Source organism: Ruditapes philippinarum, unplaced genomic scaffold (assembly GCF_026571515.1).
Source record: "Ruditapes philippinarum isolate M1 unplaced genomic scaffold, ASM2657151v2 ctg1201_1_1_1_1, whole genome shotgun sequence".
NCBI classification, from domain to species: Eukaryota; Metazoa; Mollusca; class Bivalvia; order Venerida; family Veneridae; genus Ruditapes; species Ruditapes philippinarum.
The window spans coordinates 175,102-198,349 of NW_026864982.1; the positions used below are offsets into that span (position 1 = coordinate 175,102).

Here is a 23,248-nt window from a genome sequence, read left to right on the forward strand (position 1 = left end):
GTACTAGAACTTGAGATGTACTTGAGATGGGTACAGCGTCAATGACGTTTTCAATGACGTCATAGAAGACTGAACGTCAAGACGTCACTTGACGACGGCATTAACAAAATGATGCTGGTCACAAACAAAAGACAGCGAAAATATTCTCCACAGCCAAAAAATGGTTGAAAAAGTAGAGAAAAATCCATTATCGTCTGTTTTGGATGCCAAAAACATTCACATAGTAAAAGTTGAAACGGCCGTCAATATCAGGAACGAAAGCGATACGAAGAAAGACAGTGAAAAGGAAAGATTAGAAAGAATCTCGGAAATGTACTTAGAAATACTTGGAAACCGTGAAGATAGAAGAGAAATGAACGAAGAGTTAGGGAAAAAAGATAAGATGTTGTCAAAAAGACAGCAAAAGAAAACAACAAAGAAGAGCAGAAAAAAGAAAAAGGTCAGAGTTTATTTCTTTATTTATTTTTTTTTAATTTTAAAAAAATCCATTTTTCTTTAAACACATGTAAAACGTTTTGATTTTTTTAGTCTTTTTTATGTAGTATTTTTAATTTGTATTATAAACGCGCTGCCCCTTTTTTAAAATAAAAGATAATGTAATGAAATAATTTCAAAGTAATTCTTGCAAGTAAATTCCAAAATATAATAAAACTAGAAATGTGTCCATAGGACACTGATGCCCCCACAAGCCACTGTTCTGTCAATCTTATGACTCTAGGTCAAATATTTTTTGGACTACATGTGCCACAAGTTAAAACTAAAAATCAACAAAGAGCCATAAATCTGTTAAATTTGTTCGCAGCAAAAATTCCTTCCTTTACTACCATCTATACATTAAGGTTGTTAATCCCTGGAAGTTTAAGCAAAATCTGCCATCCGGTTTAAGAGGAGTTGCGTTCACAAAATTTCTACATAGTAATTAATGAAAAAATCAACAAAGGGCCATAATTCTGTTAAATTTGGTTGCAGCAAAAATTCCTTCCTTTACTGCCATCAACACATTAAGGTTGTTAATCCCTGGAAGTTTAAGCAAAATCTGCCATCCGGTTTAAGAGGAGTTGCATTCACAAAATTTCTACATAGTATATAGTGAAAAAATCAACAAAGGGCCATAATTCTTTTAAATTTGGTCGCAGCAAAAATTCCTTCCTTTACTACCATCTACACATTAAGGTTGTTCATCCCTGTAAGTTAGAGCAAAATCTGCCATCCAGTTTAAGAGGAGTTGCGTTTACAAAATTTCTACATAGTATATAGTGAAAAAATCAACAAAGGGCCATAATTCTGTTAAATTTGGTCACAGCAAAAATTCCTTCCTTTACTACCATCTACACATTAAGGTTGTTCATCCCTGTACGTTTAAGCAAAATCTGCCATCCGGTTTAAGAGGAGTTGTGTTCACAAAATTTCTACATAGTAGCTAGTGAAAAAATCAACAAAGGGCCATAATTCTGTTAAATTTGGTCGCAGCAAAAATTCCTTCCTTTACTACCATCTACACATTAAGGTTGTTCATCCCTGTAAGTTTAAGCAAAATCTGACATCCGGTTTAAGAGGAGTTGCGTTCACAAGATTTCGGGACGTACGGACGGACGGACGGACTGACGGACTGACAGACTGACGGACTGACGGACGGACAAGTGCAACGCTATATGCTCCCACATTGTGGGGGCATAAAAAATGCGGATCTCCATAATGTGGTGTTGGTTAGGTATCGAACCATAGACCCACAGATCAGTAGTCCTACGACGTATGAAGTGATTTATTATATGATCTAAATAAAGCTGAAATCTCATTGGTCCAAACAGTTGTCAGCAGAACTTTTTATAAAATCATATTCACTTGGTGTAGTATCGTATTCACGGTTTGATATGGATTTTCCAGTCTAAAAATAGATCGAGACTCGTATTCAATGACTGTTAATTACGCGATAATTGTTGCGTATGGATCTTTATGGTTAAAATATCATTACTTTACTATTATACTTAAAGGCTACATTGCAATGATAAGTATAAACTTGAATTATTTGTGTATGCGTAGTATGCCTAACACGTGCGCCTTTTTCTCACGCTTCAGCAAGGCAAAATTTGTACATGTGTTTAAGGTTGTACTTTTTGTGATTTTTATCTAATTCTTTGCCTATTCATGTATTCTGACATATAATAAAACAATTATTGACTAGTGAGCCATTGAATATCGCCTCGGTCAATATGTCATCTGCCGGTGAATATCACATCATATTCAATGGCTCACTAGTCAATAATTGTACAATATTCGTTAGAAACCAGTGTTTATCCAGTGACCTTTACGAAAGTTAATGAAGTGCCAGGTCAATATTGTTGGACAATGAAGTACTTATCTGTTTACATTTTGTTACTTTTATGACAAAATAATCCACATTCAGCGCTACTTTCTTCGTGTAACTACTTTCTAACATGCTCTCAAACAATTTTTTAGACATTATAAAAATTACGTTTGCTCTCTGTTTAAAGAAGGAACAAACTATTTGTTTCTGACACATAATGTGCCTCTAATTAATCAATTAGTGGTATTATATGAAACCAATGCTCACATTAATGAAAAACAACCCCTTTTGCAGATGTTGCAAAATTACGACAGTTGCATTTCACTTTTGTCTTCATATCAACATCTGGTGATATCTATTTCAGGCTGAGCAAAAGCAGAGAGCCAATAAAGAAGTCTCTCAGAAAGATGATCACGATGTCCATAAGCCACGTGAAGCGTTCCTTGAAATCGAAGTTGCAGACGACAAAAAAGAACGCGGAAAGTTCACAAGCTGCTTTGGATTTATCATGGCATGGTTTGAGAAAAGGAAAGAGAAAAGGATTTTGAAGAAAATCGACACAGATCCACACAAGTTGTGTGTAAGTTCTAGTGACATTTTGATTGAGATACCAAATGCCCCACGTGCTTCTGTTGCAGACATCTTGACCGGAAATGGACTAAAAGAAGACGTCTTGGAAATTGAAGACGTCGAAATAATTTCTTATTAGATTTTGTGCTGATGGACATAAACCACACGACAAGTAGGCTTATTTTTCAATTTTTGCTGGTCACGTGAAAAATATACACACATAATTTCTAAACCAAATTTTAAAAAACCAATAAAAGTGATATTTTTACAATCCTCTTTTTAGGAACATTTGAATGCTTTGTTTTGTTGTTGTTGTTGTTGTTTTCTGTAAAAACTATATCAAAAAATGTTCCTCTTTTCATTGGCAAGAATACTAATGAACAGATTTTTTTTTCATTATTTTGTTTCAAATGTGCTTAATTTACTCTGAAAGACATAGTAATTATACTAACTATCATTGAGTAAATTATCTTCACTATTTCAGTGAATGAATGTTTATATATCTCATTTCTTGTATCTATATGATGCAATGAAAATTATCCTTATTAATACCAATGACAAATAAAATGCTGAAAACATCATTCAACATTCTCAACTATGACATTGCATTCTGAGTTAATAATATATGAATAACAATTGAATTAATATACAAGGTAACCATGGCGTTTGTTTTGTAGCATTTTATTGTTTTAACTAATGAAACACATTTCAAGATTTTTTTCACGAGTCAAATTTACTATTTTTGTTCCTTTTTACATTTTTCTTTGGCATTTTACTTTAAAAAGCATTTCATTAATCACGTGACCAGCCGTTTACTTGATTGTGTGGTGGAAGTCTGTCAGTAACTTTTGGAATAAGAATAAGATTTTCATCTAAAAAGATAAACATGCATTCGAAAGATATTACAACCTTAGAAATATATGAATAAGTTTGAAGAGAAAAAAATGTTATTTGTTTGTTGTTTTTCAACACATGATGGAGGGCAAGGAGAAATTACTCCTTGTCCTCGAGGATCGAACCACCGACGAGTTTCTAATCCGATGCTCTCACTTTTTACGAGTAGAGAAGGTAGCAGATATTATAAGATAAATTCAAGTTCAAATAAAAATATATTATAAAAACAAGAAGTATCTTTAAAAATACTCAGCTATGGTAATCCTGATCTAACGGTTACTAAGTATTTCCCGAGCGTTATATTTATTAAGAAATATTTTAAATGCTTGGTCATTTTATATATATGAATTACACGTCCAATTTGCTCAGTGGTTGTCGGAGCTATTAATTGACGTGTAAGATAGTTCTTGTAACGCCCAAAACCGGAATTTTGCCTATCTTTGCTAGCCTGTGTGACCATTTTCAAATCTTACGAATTTCGTTTTTAAAACTGTTTGCCTCTATATTCTCATGTCTCTTGGAACATGGGATAGTAATAGAGCGCTTTGACTTCTGAATTATGTTTTCGCGTGAAGAGCAGTTTTTATTTGTTTGGGTCGTCAGACCAAACAAATAATGGTAGCGAAATTTCAGACTCTGATGCTGTTAATTGCAAATGCCGAAAGTAGTCCGCTTTTTTGAAGCGGTTACTTCCTTTTATATGAACACTAAACGCCCAAAAATTCAGGGGAGATCACTGCGGAAAGATGGTCAAATGACAGGCGCATTAATTTTCAAGCAAAATAGTTCCTGAATGGTCGAAGATTTCTTATATTGTTTTATTATTTATAGATATACAAGCTTATAGTAAACTCCATGATTATTTACATATGTGTTAAACAAACAGTTAGCGTCGTTTCAAACCGTAATTTAGAATAATATGGTTTTCTTCAGGCCGTTATCATAGAACTTCACCGTGGCCAAGGGGTTTGCGCGCTCGCTTAGGAAGCGAGAGGTCTGGAGTTCAAATCCCAGTTAAGGCAACTCATTTTTTTTCAAATTGTTTAAGTCAAATAAACATTGAATTGAATATCAGTGTTGCAATTAGTCTTATAGCCAATTTACTACAATTAAAACGCTGGAAAGCATTGGTGGCACTATACAAAAACAAATTGGTTTATAATCTCACAACCTTCACCTTTCTGACATTCTGAGACCCAAACAAATTAAGCGCCTTCTGTGCTTTGATTGTATTTTCTGATCGAAGATCAGGAAATACAAAGCTGACATTCAATCTCTTCCCGACAAACCTAACAACAAGTAGTTCTCAAAACAGCTTAAAACTAGCGATTTTAAGAAAAAGATATTTTATTTTGTTACAAGTATCCAACAAATTACAACGCATTCAAAGTTTAAAAGTAGCGTTGGCTTATAAAATTGTCAATGAATGCACAATCACAAATTACGCGGATGAATATGATTTTAATCAATGAAAATGCTATTTTTAGCGATGTCGATTATTGAATACTTCAGTGCGTATCTGAATGTCGAGTAGTGCAATTTATACATGTCGGATTGTTTTGGCGAGAAGATTTTCGCTAAATTATTTACATCAATGTTAAACAACAGATTGATCGTGAACAAAATACCTCAAATTAATAAGGATTACAAAACGAAATGCAATGGAAATTATATAAATTTAGAATTACTTGATTTTATTCAGGCTCTCTTCGTATAACCTTCACCGTAGTGCAGGGGTAACGCGCTCGTTTATAGTGTGAGAGGTCTGAGGTTAAATCCCAGTCGAGGCAACTGTTTTTTTTAAAGTGTTTTTGTTAAGGAACTAGTCACGATATGCAAGGATAAAGTGTGGCTGTCATAAAAATGTACTAAATGATTTTTTGATGCAACTCTAGCCATGCAAAATTCCGTGGTGCCCTGCAAGATGAATTATAGTACATGAGAATAAACTTATACAGAAAATACATATAGATATACAGTACGATTTAGATTGCAAAGATCAGAAAATGCCACAGAGATTGCAGCCCTTTGATTTGTATATAGAACGTGAAGTAGAGGAAAAAACGATTTCATTTTAAATCACAGATAAAAGTGGAAAGGCACACAGATATTTTTATCACATAGGGGCAGATGAGTGCATATTTTAAGAGAGTGATTAGTGACTTTCATATGTTCATTTAACATCAACACAATTTTGATCTAAAGGCAATTTAGGCAAGTCGCATGGAAATATTTCCCATTGGAAAAAAACCGCATTAACAAGGACAAGAACATAATCATTCATAAAAATAACGGACAATTTATCACATTGGTAAATCAAAATTAATATTCATCTGTTAAATGCATGACAATACTTATAATTGATATTTGATAATATTTAATGCACCTTTTCTTAGTGAAGAAAATCAGTGTTAGTAGTGATAATAAATGATAGTTCCGGGATAAAAACACAGTATTTTAAGCTATTTATTATTTTGTTATAATCTTCAGGTAATAAATTGAAATTTCATCAACAGAGATAAAAGTAATTGAAGAATCCTCTTTAAAATCGTCATGCAGTGCGCTGGTCCCTTTTCCTTATATTTTATATCATACTTACCCGTGCATGGAAAATACTTTTTAGAACAGAATAATTTGTCACAATACTTAAAGTACAAGAACTTTGTAAACTTTCCTGGAATTAACCTGAAGACAGTACTGCAGTAGTAAAATGTCCCTATGGCACTCTTGATCCAGGTGAGCGACTCCAATACCATCATGACCCTCTTGTTTCAATTTATATGTATAGTATTATTTTGTGTGCTTTAAAACAGCACGCCTCCAGATTCATGCTAATTTTCATGAAAATTTGAAAATGTATTTAACAGAATGATATTGTGAAGTAACGAATATAATGCAATTTACACATTATTAATGGCACTTACATCCCATGTAAATTACTGTGAAGAGGTCAAAATATGCAGAAATAGCCTTAACTGCGTAAGTAACGCGGTAGAAATAGAGTTATAAATACTGACAAATCGGTTATTAATCGCACTTAAGATGTAAATTATTACTAGATTTTTGAATTGTTATACTTATCCTAAAGTCGTAGTACATTTGTCTCAGTTTTAATATATAACAGGGTTTTGTGATAAATTTATCCAAATAGAAATGCAGTATTGAACAGTTCAGGATAAAAGATTTACAATCCATTTATGCACACAAAATCTGTTACTATTTTATTTGAATGTAGATTATCCAAAACTTTATCGTGTTTTGTATTAACAAATAAATAACACTTCCATGCTTTTTATAAACACAAAAACACAAAAATGGCTGTTTAGATGTTTATGTTCTGCATCTGCTCAACATTATGTGAATTTAGCCTGGAGATGTCCATAATGGCTTGATCGAAATTATATCGACTTCGTTTCGTTACTTTATAAAAGACTTATAAGACAAATTATTATCACGCTTGTTTTACAGTAGACACATTCTGCTTTCTCTAAATTGTAGATGTTTTATTTTCTATGCATAATTTTTATTTTTTTATTCTGTTATTGAGATTATAAACGCATGGTATCTTAAATAGGAAACAAAAGAAAAAAACAAGCACATCCAAATTGCTTTTACTGCTTTTAAAATTCAGGCTATGCCAAAATGCTGTAAAAATGTAACAGGCTACAGTTCATATTATATCATTATTTTTTATATTGACCTATCACTGTACTTAATTATGCAAAACCAGAAGTTTTCAATAACAATTGAGGTAAAGTGACGTAAAGTAACAAAACAATCATAGAATTTTAAAGTATTAAATGATTGTTAATTTCTCAAATGTACAAAAAATATATTGCTGCTAAAATAGAGAAAAACGGAATCCCTAAGGAACACACAAAAGAACATACATGAAAATGGTGCAGACTCGGTTTGATTGAGCCTGTTCATGAACGGTACTGGAAAATGAAAGTTACCGTCCACGCCCCTACCACATTGTTTTGATGATGATTTTTTGACAGAAAAAATGAAAATTAATAAATGTTTTGTATTTTTCATATTGTAATGCAAAACAAAACTAACATGTTTCACACATGTTCAAATGTAATATAAATATGTCAGTTAGTGTCTACAAGGGCACTTCTAAAAGCTTAAACAGTTTAAAACTGTGATTGCCATATCAATATAATAATATAAACGTTTACCGACCTTAAAAAATGGAAATCATTAATGAAAAATCGACATATTACTACATTTATTTGCAGAATAAAAACAGATCAAAGCAGCTTTTTAAAACCCTCATATTTAAATATGCCCTCTGTAATGACAGCTTTTGATATATTGTAAGATGTGGTCGCCAAAGACCCATACTAATTACGGCGATAAACCCTTTAAATACATGAACTTAGCAGACGACATCTAACTATGATAAAATGACTTTGGCGTACGCGCAAAATTAATGATTATTGAAGAGGGGCAGGACATGTTGGTTGTAGGCGGGAATGGATTAAGCATATATTACTATCTTTATAAAGTGATAACATTCTTAATATATCTGAATGAAAATGGGTGGCAAATGAAATGACCGTATAATAAAGCAGAATTTAATAGAAAGTGATAATCGTGATTTAGCAGAAATAATGACTTAAAGTAACGACAAGGCTATTAAATGTAATATCTTTCTTGAAAAAACGCTTTACGCTATACATTTGTTTACTTTCATTTCTTCTTAAAATTTAGTTTTTTTTCTCGTTATTCGTTTCGTTTTCTTTTTTATCAGATAAGAGGAACGTGCATGAGTTTGTTGTTTCATTGGTTCAAGAAATAGGTCACAATGATAAAAGGGGACGATATTTTATTTGAATTATGACTTATTTCTTGAATAATTTGTCTTAATGAAAATTAGCGACATTTTTAAATTGCACACAACCTCCTGTTAATTCCTTGCGACTTCTAAACAAGCACAGAGCCACTAAAGTACATTTAAAATATCTATTCTTATATTGTTTGTTTGGTTTCACGGCGCACCAACACAGTATAGGTCATATGGCGCCGAAATAGTAAAGATGTTTTTGGCTAACCTCAGGTGTTACAAACTTCAAAGCAACGTCAGGGGTCAAAACCACCTCACCTGCTGGAGCTAATAGATACATAAACTCCAGTTTTTCGAACCCATTTAGTCATTAATCGCCTCTTGCGACCACGCAGAGATAAACGTTGGAAATGTTACAGTAGACGTGAATTTGATCATGGGAAACATCAAATATATAATATAAAGTAGACCTCTTTCCATATACATGTAGCTGTAAGAGTATCACAGGCTCAACAGAGGTTTTTGAAAATGCTTGGTAATATATTTAATGAACATACAATGACATTCCGCTGGCAATTGGTACTGGAAAGTAACAACAACAGATTGATGCAACTAAAAGAAAACAAACAAAAATTCAACAGATAAATATTATGTTCAAGACTTAACTGGTACAAGTTAAATTTACAAGAACACCACTGAAAAGGGAAATAAACATTCGAAATAATTCAAATAGAAATCGCAATAGTATTATACATGTATTGCATTTACATCATTCATGCTGCGCCACATTGCCATTCCCGTTTTGTCCCGTTTCTGTGCGGCGCCATGCCGAGTGCCTCTATGGTTTGGTGGATGTTGCCGAGGGTTGTGTCCTGCATGAACAATCTTTGTTTTCATTACGATCCCTTTGCAGCTCACTGAATACACTCAAGATACTTCAGACAGTGAGCGATAGTGAAACATTCGACCGGTGCGCAGGAAAGTATGTTATTGTATATGATAATTTTATGGATACCGCACACCGGCATATCAAAACCAACCAAAACAAGTTTACCTTTTGTGTTGCTATGGGGCGATATTAATTTGGCAATAGTGTCCCAGACAATAGAGTCAAAAGAGCCATTAATCTCTCTCCACTTTGCGGGGTACGCAAGGCACCGTCTTTACGTTGACTTTACAACAATGGACCAACGCCTTGATATTTCCTTGATTCAATACTCATTTATTTACCGACTTCGTATATTTGAATTCAATCACATTTGGGGGTTATTCTATCAATTTCGTTGAGTCAGTTCTTTTCAAATCCACATTAACATAATCTTTAAAAGTTCCGTAATTGTTTAATAAATATTAGGGTCACTAGTCTGGTAGTATAAATAATGATCCTGTAGATTAACATTTATTTCATGTGCTAATCAAAATGTGGTACCTTTTGAAGTCTGCGTGTGGTAAAATCTCCAAACAGGTTTGACATAAAGAAACAATATAATACTGAGAATAAATAGATCGTCAAAATCACAATCTTATCGAGGGTAATTGTCAAACTTTCTGTCTCGTGTGATTTAAATTTTGTTCTAAATTTCCGAGTGTTAAGTGATTTGGACTTTGATTTATGTAAGAAGGTTCAACTTCAAATTTATGACGCAGATTGATTTCTTACCTTTGATTACAAATGTAATACGTCATCGTTTACAAGTCCTTAACTTGAAGATGTTTGTCTTTGTAGAAGATTGCTTTTTGACGTGAGTGCAATTGCGTATTTTAACTCTCCAAATGTTGTGAACAAAAAGACATTTGTTCATAGGAATTAAAAACAAAAGTATGACTAGGAATGGTAAGTTTGTTTTGAAAGGTACAATAATCCCCTGTTTGGTAAAAGTCTTATAGAACACGTATTAAATAGGTGATCTTAATAATACCGGTATTATAAAGTATTCTAGTAGATAATACAAATGTATAAATTAGGCATAACACTCTAGTAAGATCCTTTGCGAGCAATTAAACCAGGAGTTAATAGTTTGAAACTCTAAACACGGTTTTATCGAGTCTGTACAGATGATATAATTGAAAATGCAACACCCTTAAGTACCCCCAGCACCGGCTTAAACGTTATTCGTTTTTTGGTTGGTTTAAACTCGCACCAATACTGCAAAGGTCATATGGCAACTTTCAAGTTTTACTGGTGGAGGAAGATCTAAGGTGCGTTATTTCAGACAGGAACGGGCACCTGAGTAAAACAATCGGAGTTCCTTAAACGATCTATAATCTTCAACTAGAAACGTATTAGAATCAAAGCTATTGCAGCTTGTACATAAGGCAAAGGGTATACACAAAATATCAGTAACAATGCCAAGAAAGGATTTCTGCATAACCTTTCATAAGGATATGCAAATTTGGTATGAAAACAATTGTAAAAATAAAGAACCTTGCCCACAAATACAACTATGCCCATCAAAATTCAACATTCAGACATCATGTCTAATCATAATATTTATGTAATATATGTCAAGATATGAAAGTCTTTATGAGTTCTGATTCATTTATCAGAATGGTTATTATATCCTTATATTTCATCTTTTGCATCCTTATATTTTAAAGTTATCATGTTTTCGAGAGTTGCTGTTGCATGCTTTGGATTATTAACACAATAATGATTTTTAAACTACATATTTTTGAAAAAGCACTTCAATGTGGACAAAAGCGTATGAATGCAGATATTAGTATAATTCTTTAGCCAATTCTATTTAAAAACCTTTCAATGATGCACAAAATAAAACTAAAAAATAGCTCGAAGAAATATTTCATAATGGCCAGAATTTGTGAGTTCAATTTGTATACTGAAACATAACACCAGAGCACGTAGTAAATAGTGTTAGGCTTCACGTATTGCGCCGGACAACGGGTTGATTCCAATGGAATGGTGAATAACCCCCACCATGATACGCTACCTTTCAATTAAGTGTGTATCAATTTATAACAGGTTACCGCGTTTAGGGTACATGATGACTTCTGTTCAGGGTATATATATAGCAAGATAGTATCTTTAACGGGTCACTTTGCTATCGGAACAGGAGTGTTGCATTTCGGCTACAGGACCTGTTCTTTAAAGGGTATGTAGAATATAATGCCTCTTTCATGCAAGCTTTATGAAAAATTATTGTATAATTTGAATAATTAATTAATCATATGTTCATGAATTAATTATTGTTTATTATTATTATTAATTAAAATATATTCTATGTATAAATATGAATACTTAAAATCATTTTCTGCTACTGGAGTAAATTTATGATGACTTTAATACTAAATATTTCATCAATGCTACTTAGATATTTTAAAAACAATTATGTTTCCATAGATATATAAATGATTGCAATAGTAATAATAGGACAAACACAATATCAATAAAAAGTTTAATTTTTGTAAAGACACAAATGTTTTCTTCCTGTATTTGATGTTCTTTTTTTGTTTTGGGCTTTCAGATAAGTTAATATTTGCTTTATCTTAATTTACTTTTTTGTGTTCAAATTGAACTTACTACATGTATTTTAATTGGGGACTCATAGAGTTACACATGCACCATGTCTGTTCCCTGATGATCGCTGAGTGAACACATCTATGGATATTACTTAGCTCTAACGTATACTATTTTGAATGTAGATTTATGATTTAGCCGGTGCTATGGGGTCCGGGGTACAAACGCGGATTCCAATAACCACTCGTATCCATGAATAGACTTGCAACATTTTAAATGCAATGAAAACCTGATGGGCAACCTTTAGGGTTCCCATTTGAACTATTTTATATCATTTCATCTTATCTCTATATGCACTCAGACATAAATTAAGGAAGTTTAAAGAACCGTTTGAGGTGAACTCGCTGTCAAACAAAGTACACTTTTCACACACATATATCACGATTAGCAGTAAATAGGTAAATAGTTTTCTCGTACAGAGAGTTTGCGGTTAACTTTGTTTACTATTTTGCCATCATGACGAATTTTTCGTACGTAGTAAAACTGACCCTGATATCACGAAAGTTTTGCCATTATTCTAGGCTGAAGTTTGTATTTACGTTAATTTGATTCTGTAACAGAGGCCCGGCTTTATCCTTTGCTAAGATATGTAAAAGCGTTAATTTTTATATGCAAATCAAAGGTCTTTTTAAATTTTTATTTGACCTTTTTTTAGAAGAAGAACATACACTATAACATATTTGAAAACAAAGGAAACGTCCTGTTATAAAGTTTAATTCACTGTTCAAAATGATATTTTTAGATAAAAATTAAATAGTTATAAAATATGCGAATGTGAATCAGTGGTTATCAGGATGGCTTTTGCAATATAGTTTATAGTTTCGTGCATGTTAAATTCAAACAATTTCAAATGACAATATGGTTTTACTTTTATTTCCAAACAACACATTCATGTAAATAAATTAAACAATGAAGAATACACGAATGCAAATAACATGTAGTTTAGTGTCATGCATGGCAAATTCAAAACAATTTCAAATGGCAATGCAGATTTATTTCTATTTTACAAACAACTCATTTAATTTTTCATTCACGGAAATAACAAATAGAGAAAAAAAGAATCCCTAAAGAACGCCAAAAAAACGCCAAAACTGAAAATGTTGAAGGATCGGTTTGATTGAGCCTGCTCATGGATGGTATTAGAAAGTGCAAGTTACCGCCCATGCCCCCTAGCACCGACTTAAGCAGAATTCAACATTTAAACACGATAATGATGAAATTTGATTTAGAAACATCCGCATATGTGTTCATACTTACATTCAAACAATTTTTTTTTCATTTTGGATATATCCTTCAATGCATTTGACAGGAAAGTCTTTTTTAATTGATTTGTTGCATTTGCAATGACTAATAATCAGAGCAGACGAACAAGTCTGATATTCCCATCGCATTTGCAATGGAAGTCACCTGCTGGCCTCTTCTCTGCAAAAGCACTCGAGTATCTTGATAATACACCGAATGACACGACGTCATGACCCATTTAAACCGCAATGTCTGGCAAAAATAGACTACATATGAGAAGGAAGAAGTATAAATGGGCAACATTTTCTTGACATTTTTATTATCATTATAGTCTTTATTTGAGTAACTTGTGCTGTCTAAAGTTGAGAAGGATTTTTTTTGAAAGCTGTAAATCTCTTTTATTCATGTAAGTTTTTCCATTTTACCATTAACATGGTTTATTCTTATAAATACAGAACAAGTTAAGACATGTAGCTCTATGAACTTTCTGATTACTATAAGTATTGTATAGCAAAACTTGGACGAATTCAAATATAAACTTTAAATATACGAGATTAGATTTATAAGAGATTGAAACAATTCCATTGCAACTGTGCAGAACTTGAATGACATAGTTTCAAAGCGCAGAAGATACTTCGGTTTGACCCACATTTTTCGAGTGTGTATTCATTTAAGTACCCCCGACACTTAAACAAATCCCTCCTAATCTTAATCAAACGGAAATAGACATTTTGAACTATCAGTTGTTTGTAGCGTCTCTTATACACTGAAAATGAATTCTTCCGTTGACGTGAAGGTACCAGGACGAAAGGGAATTCAGACAGTCTACTTTACCTTTACCATGAATGGTAGTATTTTAAGTGTGCCTGTTTTTTTTTTATCGTCTAGAAACAAGGACCCTTTAAAAATAAAATGTCTATTCAGCAAAGTAACTTTTAGGGGTGACCTCTACCAAATGTGCAAGGAAAATAACCGTGCAAAAACTTTTTTTATCTGAAATGTCATCAGGTATGATTTGAAACTCCAATTCATATAACATAAGAACGGATCGCTTTACAAGTCTGTTATCAGAAAAGCTTAAATTGTATTACACGTAATTCATTTTTGTCATTGTTTGCAAGACCGCCTTTTATTTGGGACAAAGCTACTATAATTTGACTTTTTTAATGACAATACGTTCTGTTTTAAGTTACATACATACCTTTGCATATAAATCATTGAATACAAACTAGATGCTCCACAATCATTTATTGGATCCTTTTACAAATTATCATAAAATTAGTTGTATTATACATAAAATTAATAGTATTATACTTCGAATTTTCTTAAACCCACTTGTTTTACTTCGCAATCTTTTATTTCATAGCTATTACATTGCTTTCAATAAATTTCTATAATGTGAATTTATGAATTTAAGGTACATTTATTTCTTAATCAGACATAATATTCTGTATTCTGGGTTATCTAGGATTAAAGCCAGTATTTACGCCGTCTTTGCAAATGTCCTCGTCACTTAGAGCTTATCTTAGTAGGTTCTCTTTAGTACCTGATAATTATTCGTACAGAGTTTATCTTGTGCAAATAGAACCATACAATATTTAGAACTTTAATATTTTCATAAATTGAAATTTTATCATCATCTATGGTTGACTCCCTTGATAGGTCACGACTTTGGCATTTTATTTGCCTTCATTTTTCTTTAGAAGTCATTTATGTAAGATTTTAAATCAAATAATCTTTTGTATTGTTATTCATTTTATTCGAGTCAGGTAAATGATTTCGTGAACCAAAGAAACAAGTGAAATGGGATCACGAATCAACAAAGTAACAAAATTAAACTTAAAAAATATACATCAAACGTATGAGAAAAGAATTAATATCCCACAATCTATGTTACGCTTTATAGAAAATGTGCAAAATGTAAGAGTTTTTTAGACGAATAAGTTCACTATTAATTAGTGATCAATTTTATAATTTATCCAATAGAGCAGATGAACAACAAAACTGCAAATAAATTTCTGTTTTTACATCATCATACACAAAGTAATACAATTCAGAGTAACACTATCAAATACATGCCAATGTTTTAGATATATTTGTAACTATATTCGATACGAACAAAAGTTTTACACAGGTTTATAAAGATAAAATGAAATTCATCTTCTACATCAATTACAAAACAACATTGACAATAACATTTATTCATCTGTATAGTCTATTTCTATAGTGTCTATCAGGCTAGGTCTAGAACTTAACCTTGCAATTAATCTTTACAAGTAGTATGACAACATTTCTAGAGAATCTTCGTTACAAAAATTTATTTTACAAACATTATGCAATTCAAATAACTTACTTTCCTAGATATAAACCACCATCATATGAACCATAATCCATATACATTGTACCAGTTATTGGCATTCAAATTTTTGGCAACGACTTGAAAATAATTATATATTTCATTAATTCGTAAATTATTTTCAGTTTTTTTGTGTGTTATTTTATTCAGATAATTACCAACAAGCATGCGGTCGGTTAGTATATGTGCGTGTGTATGTCTACACATTGCTGTCAGCTATGCCGCTTCACTGCCGGAAGCCCTTCACTACATTGGCGTCGGATATAACATGCTAAGAGGAAATCCCGACGGTGACTTTTGGGCATCTGGCGGAGATGACCCAGGCTTGTTGAGTACCAGGAAGATTCTGTCCCTGTCAAGTTATGACCAAGTCCCAGCCGAACTTGTGTACGAGCACCATGATCAATGCAGAAATGCGCACGAATTCTCATTCTTCAGCGATCAAAAATCATACCAGAACAAACTCCTTGAAAGAGTACAGTCATCAGGTGTGTATTAAAGACACATAATAATATCTATCATGAATTAGATATGCCTATCACTGGAAGAAAGCATCTTTGAATTCGAAATGATTTGTCAGAAAAGTAGTAAGACGTAAAGAGGTATTTTGACTTCAATAGAAGATATAAAATAACAGAAAAGCTTTATTAGAGAAAAAAGGCACTTTTGAGCTTAATGAACATATACCTAATTTATTTCATCATTATACTGGATTGTCTCTAAGATTTCAAACCATTAGAATTGTATTCCTTTTTGTTCAGTCACTTTAATCATCTCTAACATGGAAAACAGAAAAAGTCGGTTTAGTTTCAATAACACAAGTTAAGTACAATGGCATAAAATGAAAAGTAAACATAGTCGTTAGAAGTAAGTTTAATTTTACATTTTATAATATTCTGTTTAATATGATGTAATTAAGTATACAAATTCCGTTACACGTTATGATAATTGTTATCTTTCTTTTCTTTTCAGGCACTAACAATGATGTTCTCCTTGATAAGGCATTTACCATGAGTAACGGTGAGATAAATTTATATATACTATATTAATCTATGTTTTGAAATCTATGTTATGTAAAATCATACTGACTAGAAGTGACTATCATTTCCCCTTTCTTTAAGATACATATATCATAAGAACAGACTAGACATTTCACTTTAGATCTTTACATTGTACAACGCCATGCAAATAGATAAGCAAAACAATTATTACGTCACGTACGTGATAAGCATGTGTGATTGTTTTACCGTAAGGAAACTTCTTCCTTTTGAGAGAGAAATAATTATTGTTCAACTCTTAATTTTAAATAAATAAATAAATAAATAAATAAATAAAGTAAAATAAATAAATAAAAACTATTTTTCAAATCTAATTTTAAATAAGTAAATAAATAAATAAATAAATGATTAAATAAATAAATAAGTAAATAAAATAAATAAATAAAATAAAAAAATAAATCATTTTCTATGTTCAGGATATAAAGCAATTGATCAACAAACACGCCGAGACTTTTACGTCTTCCAAGATGACCAGAATACATGCACATCCGGAAGTGCTCGTTACAAGCTTGGACTCGCACAGGGCAACCATTACAAACTCTCCGACGAGTTCGCCGCTGCCGTATGCAAACTCCCTATCACATATGATCAAGCCATCTTCAAGCAATTCTTAGATACATGGGGCACTGTAAGTAACTTACAAAAACTGTTACAACCTTTATTTTTGACTTAATTTAATTAGAAAAATCTAACAGCTTGCCATAAGATTTACCTCTGTATTATTGTTCATGTTATACGTTAAGAGCACAACTTCTTTAACAGAATGAGTTTGTTGTGTTACATATGTCTTGAAAATGAAGGAACCTAATTGGCAAACAATATCTAATACATTAATTGTTGTTTACATAATTATATCAAATTCTTATTTAAGGATATGTGATATTGTCCTATGGCGATTATTGTCCTATTGTAATAAGTGATATCGTATTATGGCATAATTGTCCTATCTGTATAAGTGATATCGCCCTGTGAGTAGTAGTGATATTGCAATGATTTCCTGCTATAAGACAAATGTCCTATTGATTTCAGTGATATCGAGCTGTCGTATATGAAACAAATGTCCTTTTTATATTTCAAGTGATTTCTTCATGCGTCAAATGTTCTATTTATATTGCAAGGGATTTCGTCTTGAGACATATATCCTATTGATATAAGTGAAGTCGTATTGTGAGATAATTGTCCTATCGATATATTATTTGTCTATTTCAGCATGTCACAACAGCAGTTGAGACCGGAAGCAAGACAGTCAATCGTTACATGTGCCCACTCAAGGACTTTGTAGAACAAGTTATGAACACCGTAAATATCTCATTGTCTTTATTATACTTTTATTATGTTTAAATCCACATTGGTATTGTTATGTTCATATGAACTTTTTCAAGTTTGATGGTTCATAAAGACTTGAAGCTACTGACCGTGCAATAATTATTCCAATAGGTAGACTTTGCGGCCCATACGTTTGTGCATTCCATGCTAACAGAGATAATAGTACCTTCCTCCAACTACCTTCATTTTAGGTCGATGTAATTCCATAAAGTTTATAAAGGACCAAAAATATATACTAATAAACTGATTATTAGCAAATAATTATATAAATTAGTTTTTTTGTTTCGTTTATTGTTACAACAATCTAATGATTTTTTGTCTGTTTCTTAAGTCTTCGAGAGACGTCACTTTGGGCGGAGCTTGGATGAACCACGCTTCTTCATTGGTCGTTGATATTAACGCCTACCGATACAGACAACAATACAGAAATACATGTGGATCTATTCAAGATACTCTTTCTCTTGGAAGTGAGCAGTTCCCTGAACCAATTGGTTATTCAATGGTCGTAATCTCTGATATGCTTGACTCTGCTCAATGGCAGAACATGGATGACTACAAGCAGAGAGGTCTTTGTCCACCAAGTGAGGAGGCTGCGTTGACATACCAAAGAAAGAACCTTGAAAAAGCTATAACTGAATACCCAGGCCTCCTAGGTGCTAAATCCCCTATCTGTAAGTTCAAATAAATTTAATATATCAGTGCATGTCAATGTAATGTCTTTTGAATTAAATCATCAATTTTTGCGAGCATTTACAATTTTATATTATCATGTAAGATTAGTTGAAACAGCATGCATATTTTTTAGTCTAAAATAAAGACCATTTTAAAGTCATGTGTAACAATACTTAAATACATAATCTCTACAATGATATAGAATTGTATTTTATGATCATATTTACTATGTTCACTTCAGCAAACCCAGTAGCCATTCCAGTAACCTGGCCAATGGGAACTTACTCCCTGCCTAAGCCAAAGAACGGATGCCCAGCCGGAGACTTCACATGGTATGAGGGATGGAGAATGCAGGACACAGAAACCCAATCACCAGATAACGCCTGGTCCATCAACAACCACTTCGCAGGTAAGTTTTACTAATATTTAACAAAGTCATATAATGCTAGAAGTTAAAGGGTATGATTTCTTAATATTAGATTTCATCATTATCTTTATGTCTGAACTGCAGATAATGCCAGATATACATGTATAATAATGTGAAATTATTTGATGATTTTAGGAAAACTTGAAGTAGGCGCATTCCAGTTGGAATACTGCACAAAGGGAGAGAAAAGCCCAACAGACTTTGACAGACATTGGCCAAATGGAGATTATTGTATCTTTAAATATGGCGATTGTCCAGCTGGTAAGTAAGGTTTAAATTTTTCACCCATTAGCGTCTGGGACCAAAAGAAATTAGCCTTTGCCATTGGTTAAAGGGCCAGACCAGTCTGCACAACCCTGTAGTCTGTGTCAATATAGACACTATATTATTGGCACCTTTATTTTTGTATTTTTATATGAAAATTCCTTAATTAAACTATGAATAAACTTTTCTTAACCAAAGCTGGGCAAATTTATTACACTAATGGTAAAGCAGTCTAGATATCCTTTAATATGAAAATTCGTTAACAGTTGAATAACTAGTTAGCAAATTAAAAACACAGTTATTACAAATTAAAGACAATGGGAGATAACTGGCAGTAATCTTAAAAGGTAAAAATCGCAGACTCATAGCTGAAAATCGCACACATGTATCATGTTTTATTGTTTCTGACGGTTTCATTTTCTATATTTACAGACTTTGCTGAAGGATACGTTAAATGGGACGATGAAGACAGTGTGAACAGAAATGACTGGCAGGGACTTCTTCCAGACGGTGTTTATGATGAAGACACTCTACAGAGATTCTGTTGCAGGTAACAAGTTCGACTCTCTCATCACTTAACCTGCTTAATTTATGTACATGTTTTGTCCTGCTTTGAATTTTGAACAGATCATTTCAAGTTCAAGGGATTTCAAAATCAAAACACAAAAAATGAGCTACCAACGATAGTCAAAAGTCTTGGAACTATCATTGACCGTTTTTAATGTTATGTAACAAATACAAATATGTTGTCCAAAGAAAATTCTTTGGCACGGTTTGTTCGTTCTGCCAAAGAAAGCCATTTTATCCTTTATCACGCAAAATAGACTTATCAATCTTTCAATCTGGATAAAACCAGTCCTCAAATTTATGGAAAATTTTAAAACTATTGTACTGACGCAAAAGCGAACAGCGTAGACTATGATTAAATGACACGGATGAGCCGTCTGATCTTGGTCTGCTTCAGTCACGTGGCTAAATTCAGTTGCCGCCAGCAGGCTAAGAGTTGATGTATATAGTTATATTAATAACTAGGTACTGTACTAAGTACTCCTTTGTAATAATATGATAATTGGTTTCATTGTTTTCTTTTCGTGTTCCAGATCCGATGGCCTTCCAACTGAGCCAATAATTTTACCAACAGACAGACCTTTCTACTTATTCCAATACAAGAGAGACGTTTGTCAGAAGGTCGCAAACATGAAGGTATATATTGTTGTATATAATTTTCTAGCTAAGCAGTGGAGAAGAAAGTAAATATTTTAGTCTCAGATCAGATTATAGTAAGTCAATTTGTCCGAGCCTTCATGTCAATTAAAACAATGAATTTGATACATGTGTAACTTCACATAAAAATAAAAATAAAAGCAAAATACACTAGATCTTACTAACAATGCATTACAAATAGTTTTAACGAATTAGACAATGACTGCGTATTTTAAGTAAACTTCCGCATTTAGTAAGTAAATAGTATGCAAAAGATAATTAGAGCTCTAGAGTAATTAGAGTTTATTCCGTTTTCGATTTGGCATTGAAATATCGAATTACGTGTGTTTAAAGGTATCCGAAGAATGGCTTCGATTCGATGATGAAGATTTCAAAACTCCAAGCAACTCTGAACTCGGAGCTGTACATCCCGGAATGGAATTCTGGAACGAGGCTACTGGCGCTAGTGGAAGCGAAGTGTACTACTGCTACTACGAACCACAAACAAAGAAATAAATCTCAATTATTTTAGGATCTTATCACAGTTATTTCATATAGAACTTTTTACAATCATTTATTTGTCATTTACTGTATGAGAAGCCATATTTACAAAACAAAATGTTTCACCTTTACAGTGGGTTTGCAAGGTCACATTTAATATATGTAATTAGCACATACAATCGTTGGACAAATTCATTTCGATTTCAAAAATAAAAGGTCAATTAACTTATTCTGTATCTCTGTGTATTTCATGTAAGTAGTTTAAAAGTGTAGCCGTCTGTTCGATAAGCAATTTCGATGGCGGAAGTGAAAGAGATTTACAAGCATCTAAGGAAGCGCGTGGATCTCTTTGACTTCCGTTAACCGTAATGTACGTGTATGTCATGTTTACACATCGTCTTTTGTGTGTCTACCTTAGTTATATTTGTGATTTACAATAAAAAGGTTAATACACACAATTTTATCTTTGTTATTTTGTCATGAAGATACTTTGTTTTCCCATGTAGTATGATTTAATTTGACAGGAAATTCAAAATTATTTTGCTTTCTAATAACAACTTCCAAACCTGCTAAACGACATTGCATGTCGTTGTTGGTAAATTCTAAAAAAATTAGTCTTTTTATGTCCAATTGTATATTACCTGGCATAAAGAATGATTGAAGCTATGGACACACCTCCGAATCTGTAAACTAATTTTCAATATTAAAAGGCAACTTAAGAAAACAAATAAATTTAGTCCGCATCCATACATGGAGTATTTTTAAAAATGCTATTCCTTCATATTTCTGGCACACATTGTGCACATTTGATGATATTGTCTTAGATAAGGTTTCTACATTTATACATTTAATTTAGTTTATACAAATTTATCTTAGTTCGATTGTGTTGGAAGCCATAAGCTTATTGAAACACTCTCGAATACGTTCCTGAAACCAACCAATACTAAGCAATGAATGTAAAGTTTCTTGCTCAATGCCCATGACAGGGTTTGAACGCATGCGGCCAGCAATCTCTAGTTTACTAGTCAGATGAGTTAACCACTCGGCCCCGCCGCCACATTTCTGCAGATGACCATAGTTTTAGAACTACAGTACATGTATCTAAATTGTCATCGAAATAGTATACAGGCAGGCTTCTTTTAGATAAAACAAACAATGATCAGATTGTCCTCATATATGAATTGTTATACGGGTTTATCGTACGTCTGTACTCCTTAATGAATTTGGAAAGTAAGAAAAATTTAGTCAAACCATTATCAATTTGTAGGGAAAGACAGCACTGATTAAACTTGGCAAAGTTAAACCTAAACATTTTTGACGTTCTTGTCCAGTCATAGGTATACAGTACGTGTATAATTTTGTTCTAAATGGCTTTCACACTTTTATTCTATCATTCTATATAATCAAAGAACGCATTAGATTTAAAATAAATAAATAAATAAAAATAACATACACTTGGCCCAATACACAGAAGTTAGATCTACCTATAGTGTGTCAAATAAGTTGCATGTCAGAACAGATTTGCCAGTGGTTGCACTGATGCTGGAAAAGTCGAGTATTCAAAATGAAGTAATTCACCTTATGAATGAATCGCGTGCTGAAAGTGATGTCTTTCAACAGTTATGAATGAAATGGTGAAATTAATGGCTTATTACTATATGTATCAGGAAATATAGCTACCTCAATATACATTTATACATTTGTACTAGTTTTCGATATATTAGTTTTTTGTTATTCATTTCTCGAGCGAATATGTTGTTTCTTGTATGTTCGAGGTTTTTTTGTTTTGTGTTTTTGTTTTGTTTTGTTGTTGTTGTTGAAAATTTGGTTTATTGAGAAATCATGTTAGTTCGATACTGTAGGATGCTATAAGCTCTTAGGGACACAAACTCGAATCCGTTCCTATGTAAGCAATATGATTAAAGTTCTATGTTAAAGGAAAGAACTGCTGAAACTGTTACCATGATTTGTAATTGGGCTATGTACTGTCATCTTCGTAAAAACCTGAGCAATCATGTAAATATACATATCAGACAATCAAACATTGAATGACCTTAACACGATTTCTATCAAATTACTACAGTTTTTACTTTTCTTTACCTA

At 32.5% G+C, this 23,248-nt stretch overlaps 2 protein-coding genes across 2 annotated transcripts; both read left to right on the forward strand.

The window, feature by feature from the left end:
* The first annotated feature begins 72 nt into the window (after positions 1–72).
* Positions 73–3,797, forward strand: LOC132727491 (uncharacterized). Its single transcript, XM_060713021.1, has 2 exons — positions 73–439; positions 2,670–3,797. Exons 1-2 carry the CDS (start codon positions 161–163, stop codon positions 3,012–3,014), a joined length of 624 nt encoding a protein of 207 aa, XP_060569004.1. The 5' UTR covers positions 73–160; the 3' UTR covers positions 3,015–3,797.
* Positions 3,798–11,512: 7,715 nt separating this feature from the next.
* Positions 11,513–21,603, forward strand: LOC132727483 (uncharacterized). Its single transcript, XM_060713010.1, has 11 exons — positions 11,513–11,671; positions 15,845–16,182; positions 16,667–16,714; positions 17,169–17,380; positions 17,962–18,051; positions 18,410–18,749; positions 18,992–19,159; positions 19,313–19,438; positions 19,874–19,991; positions 20,542–20,644; positions 20,999–21,603. The coding sequence occupies exons 2-11, from the start codon at positions 15,861–15,863 to the stop codon at positions 21,158–21,160; spliced, it is 1,689 nt and encodes a 562-aa protein (XP_060568993.1). The 5' UTR covers positions 11,513–11,671; positions 15,845–15,860; the 3' UTR covers positions 21,161–21,603.
* The last annotated feature ends 1,645 nt before the right edge of the window (positions 21,604–23,248 follow it).

Coding starts and splice junctions, on each gene's coding strand:
- LOC132727491 (XM_060713021.1), top strand. CDS start 161: ATGGTTGAAAAAGTAGAGAAAAATCCATTATCGTCTGTTTTGGATGCC. Junction 440..2,669: donor AGAGCAGAAAAAAGAAAAAG/GTCAGAGTTTAT, acceptor TATCTATTTCAG/GCTGAGCAAAAGCAGAGAGC.
- LOC132727483 (XM_060713010.1), top strand. CDS start 15,861: ATGCGGTCGGTTAGTATATGTGCGTGTGTATGTCTACACATTGCTGTC. Junction 16,183..16,666: donor TGAAAGAGTACAGTCATCAG/GTGTGTATTAAA, acceptor TTTTCTTTTCAG/GCACTAACAATGATGTTCTC. Junction 18,052..18,409: donor TAGAACAAGTTATGAACACC/GTAAATATCTCA, acceptor CTGTTTCTTAAG/TCTTCGAGAGACGTCACTTT.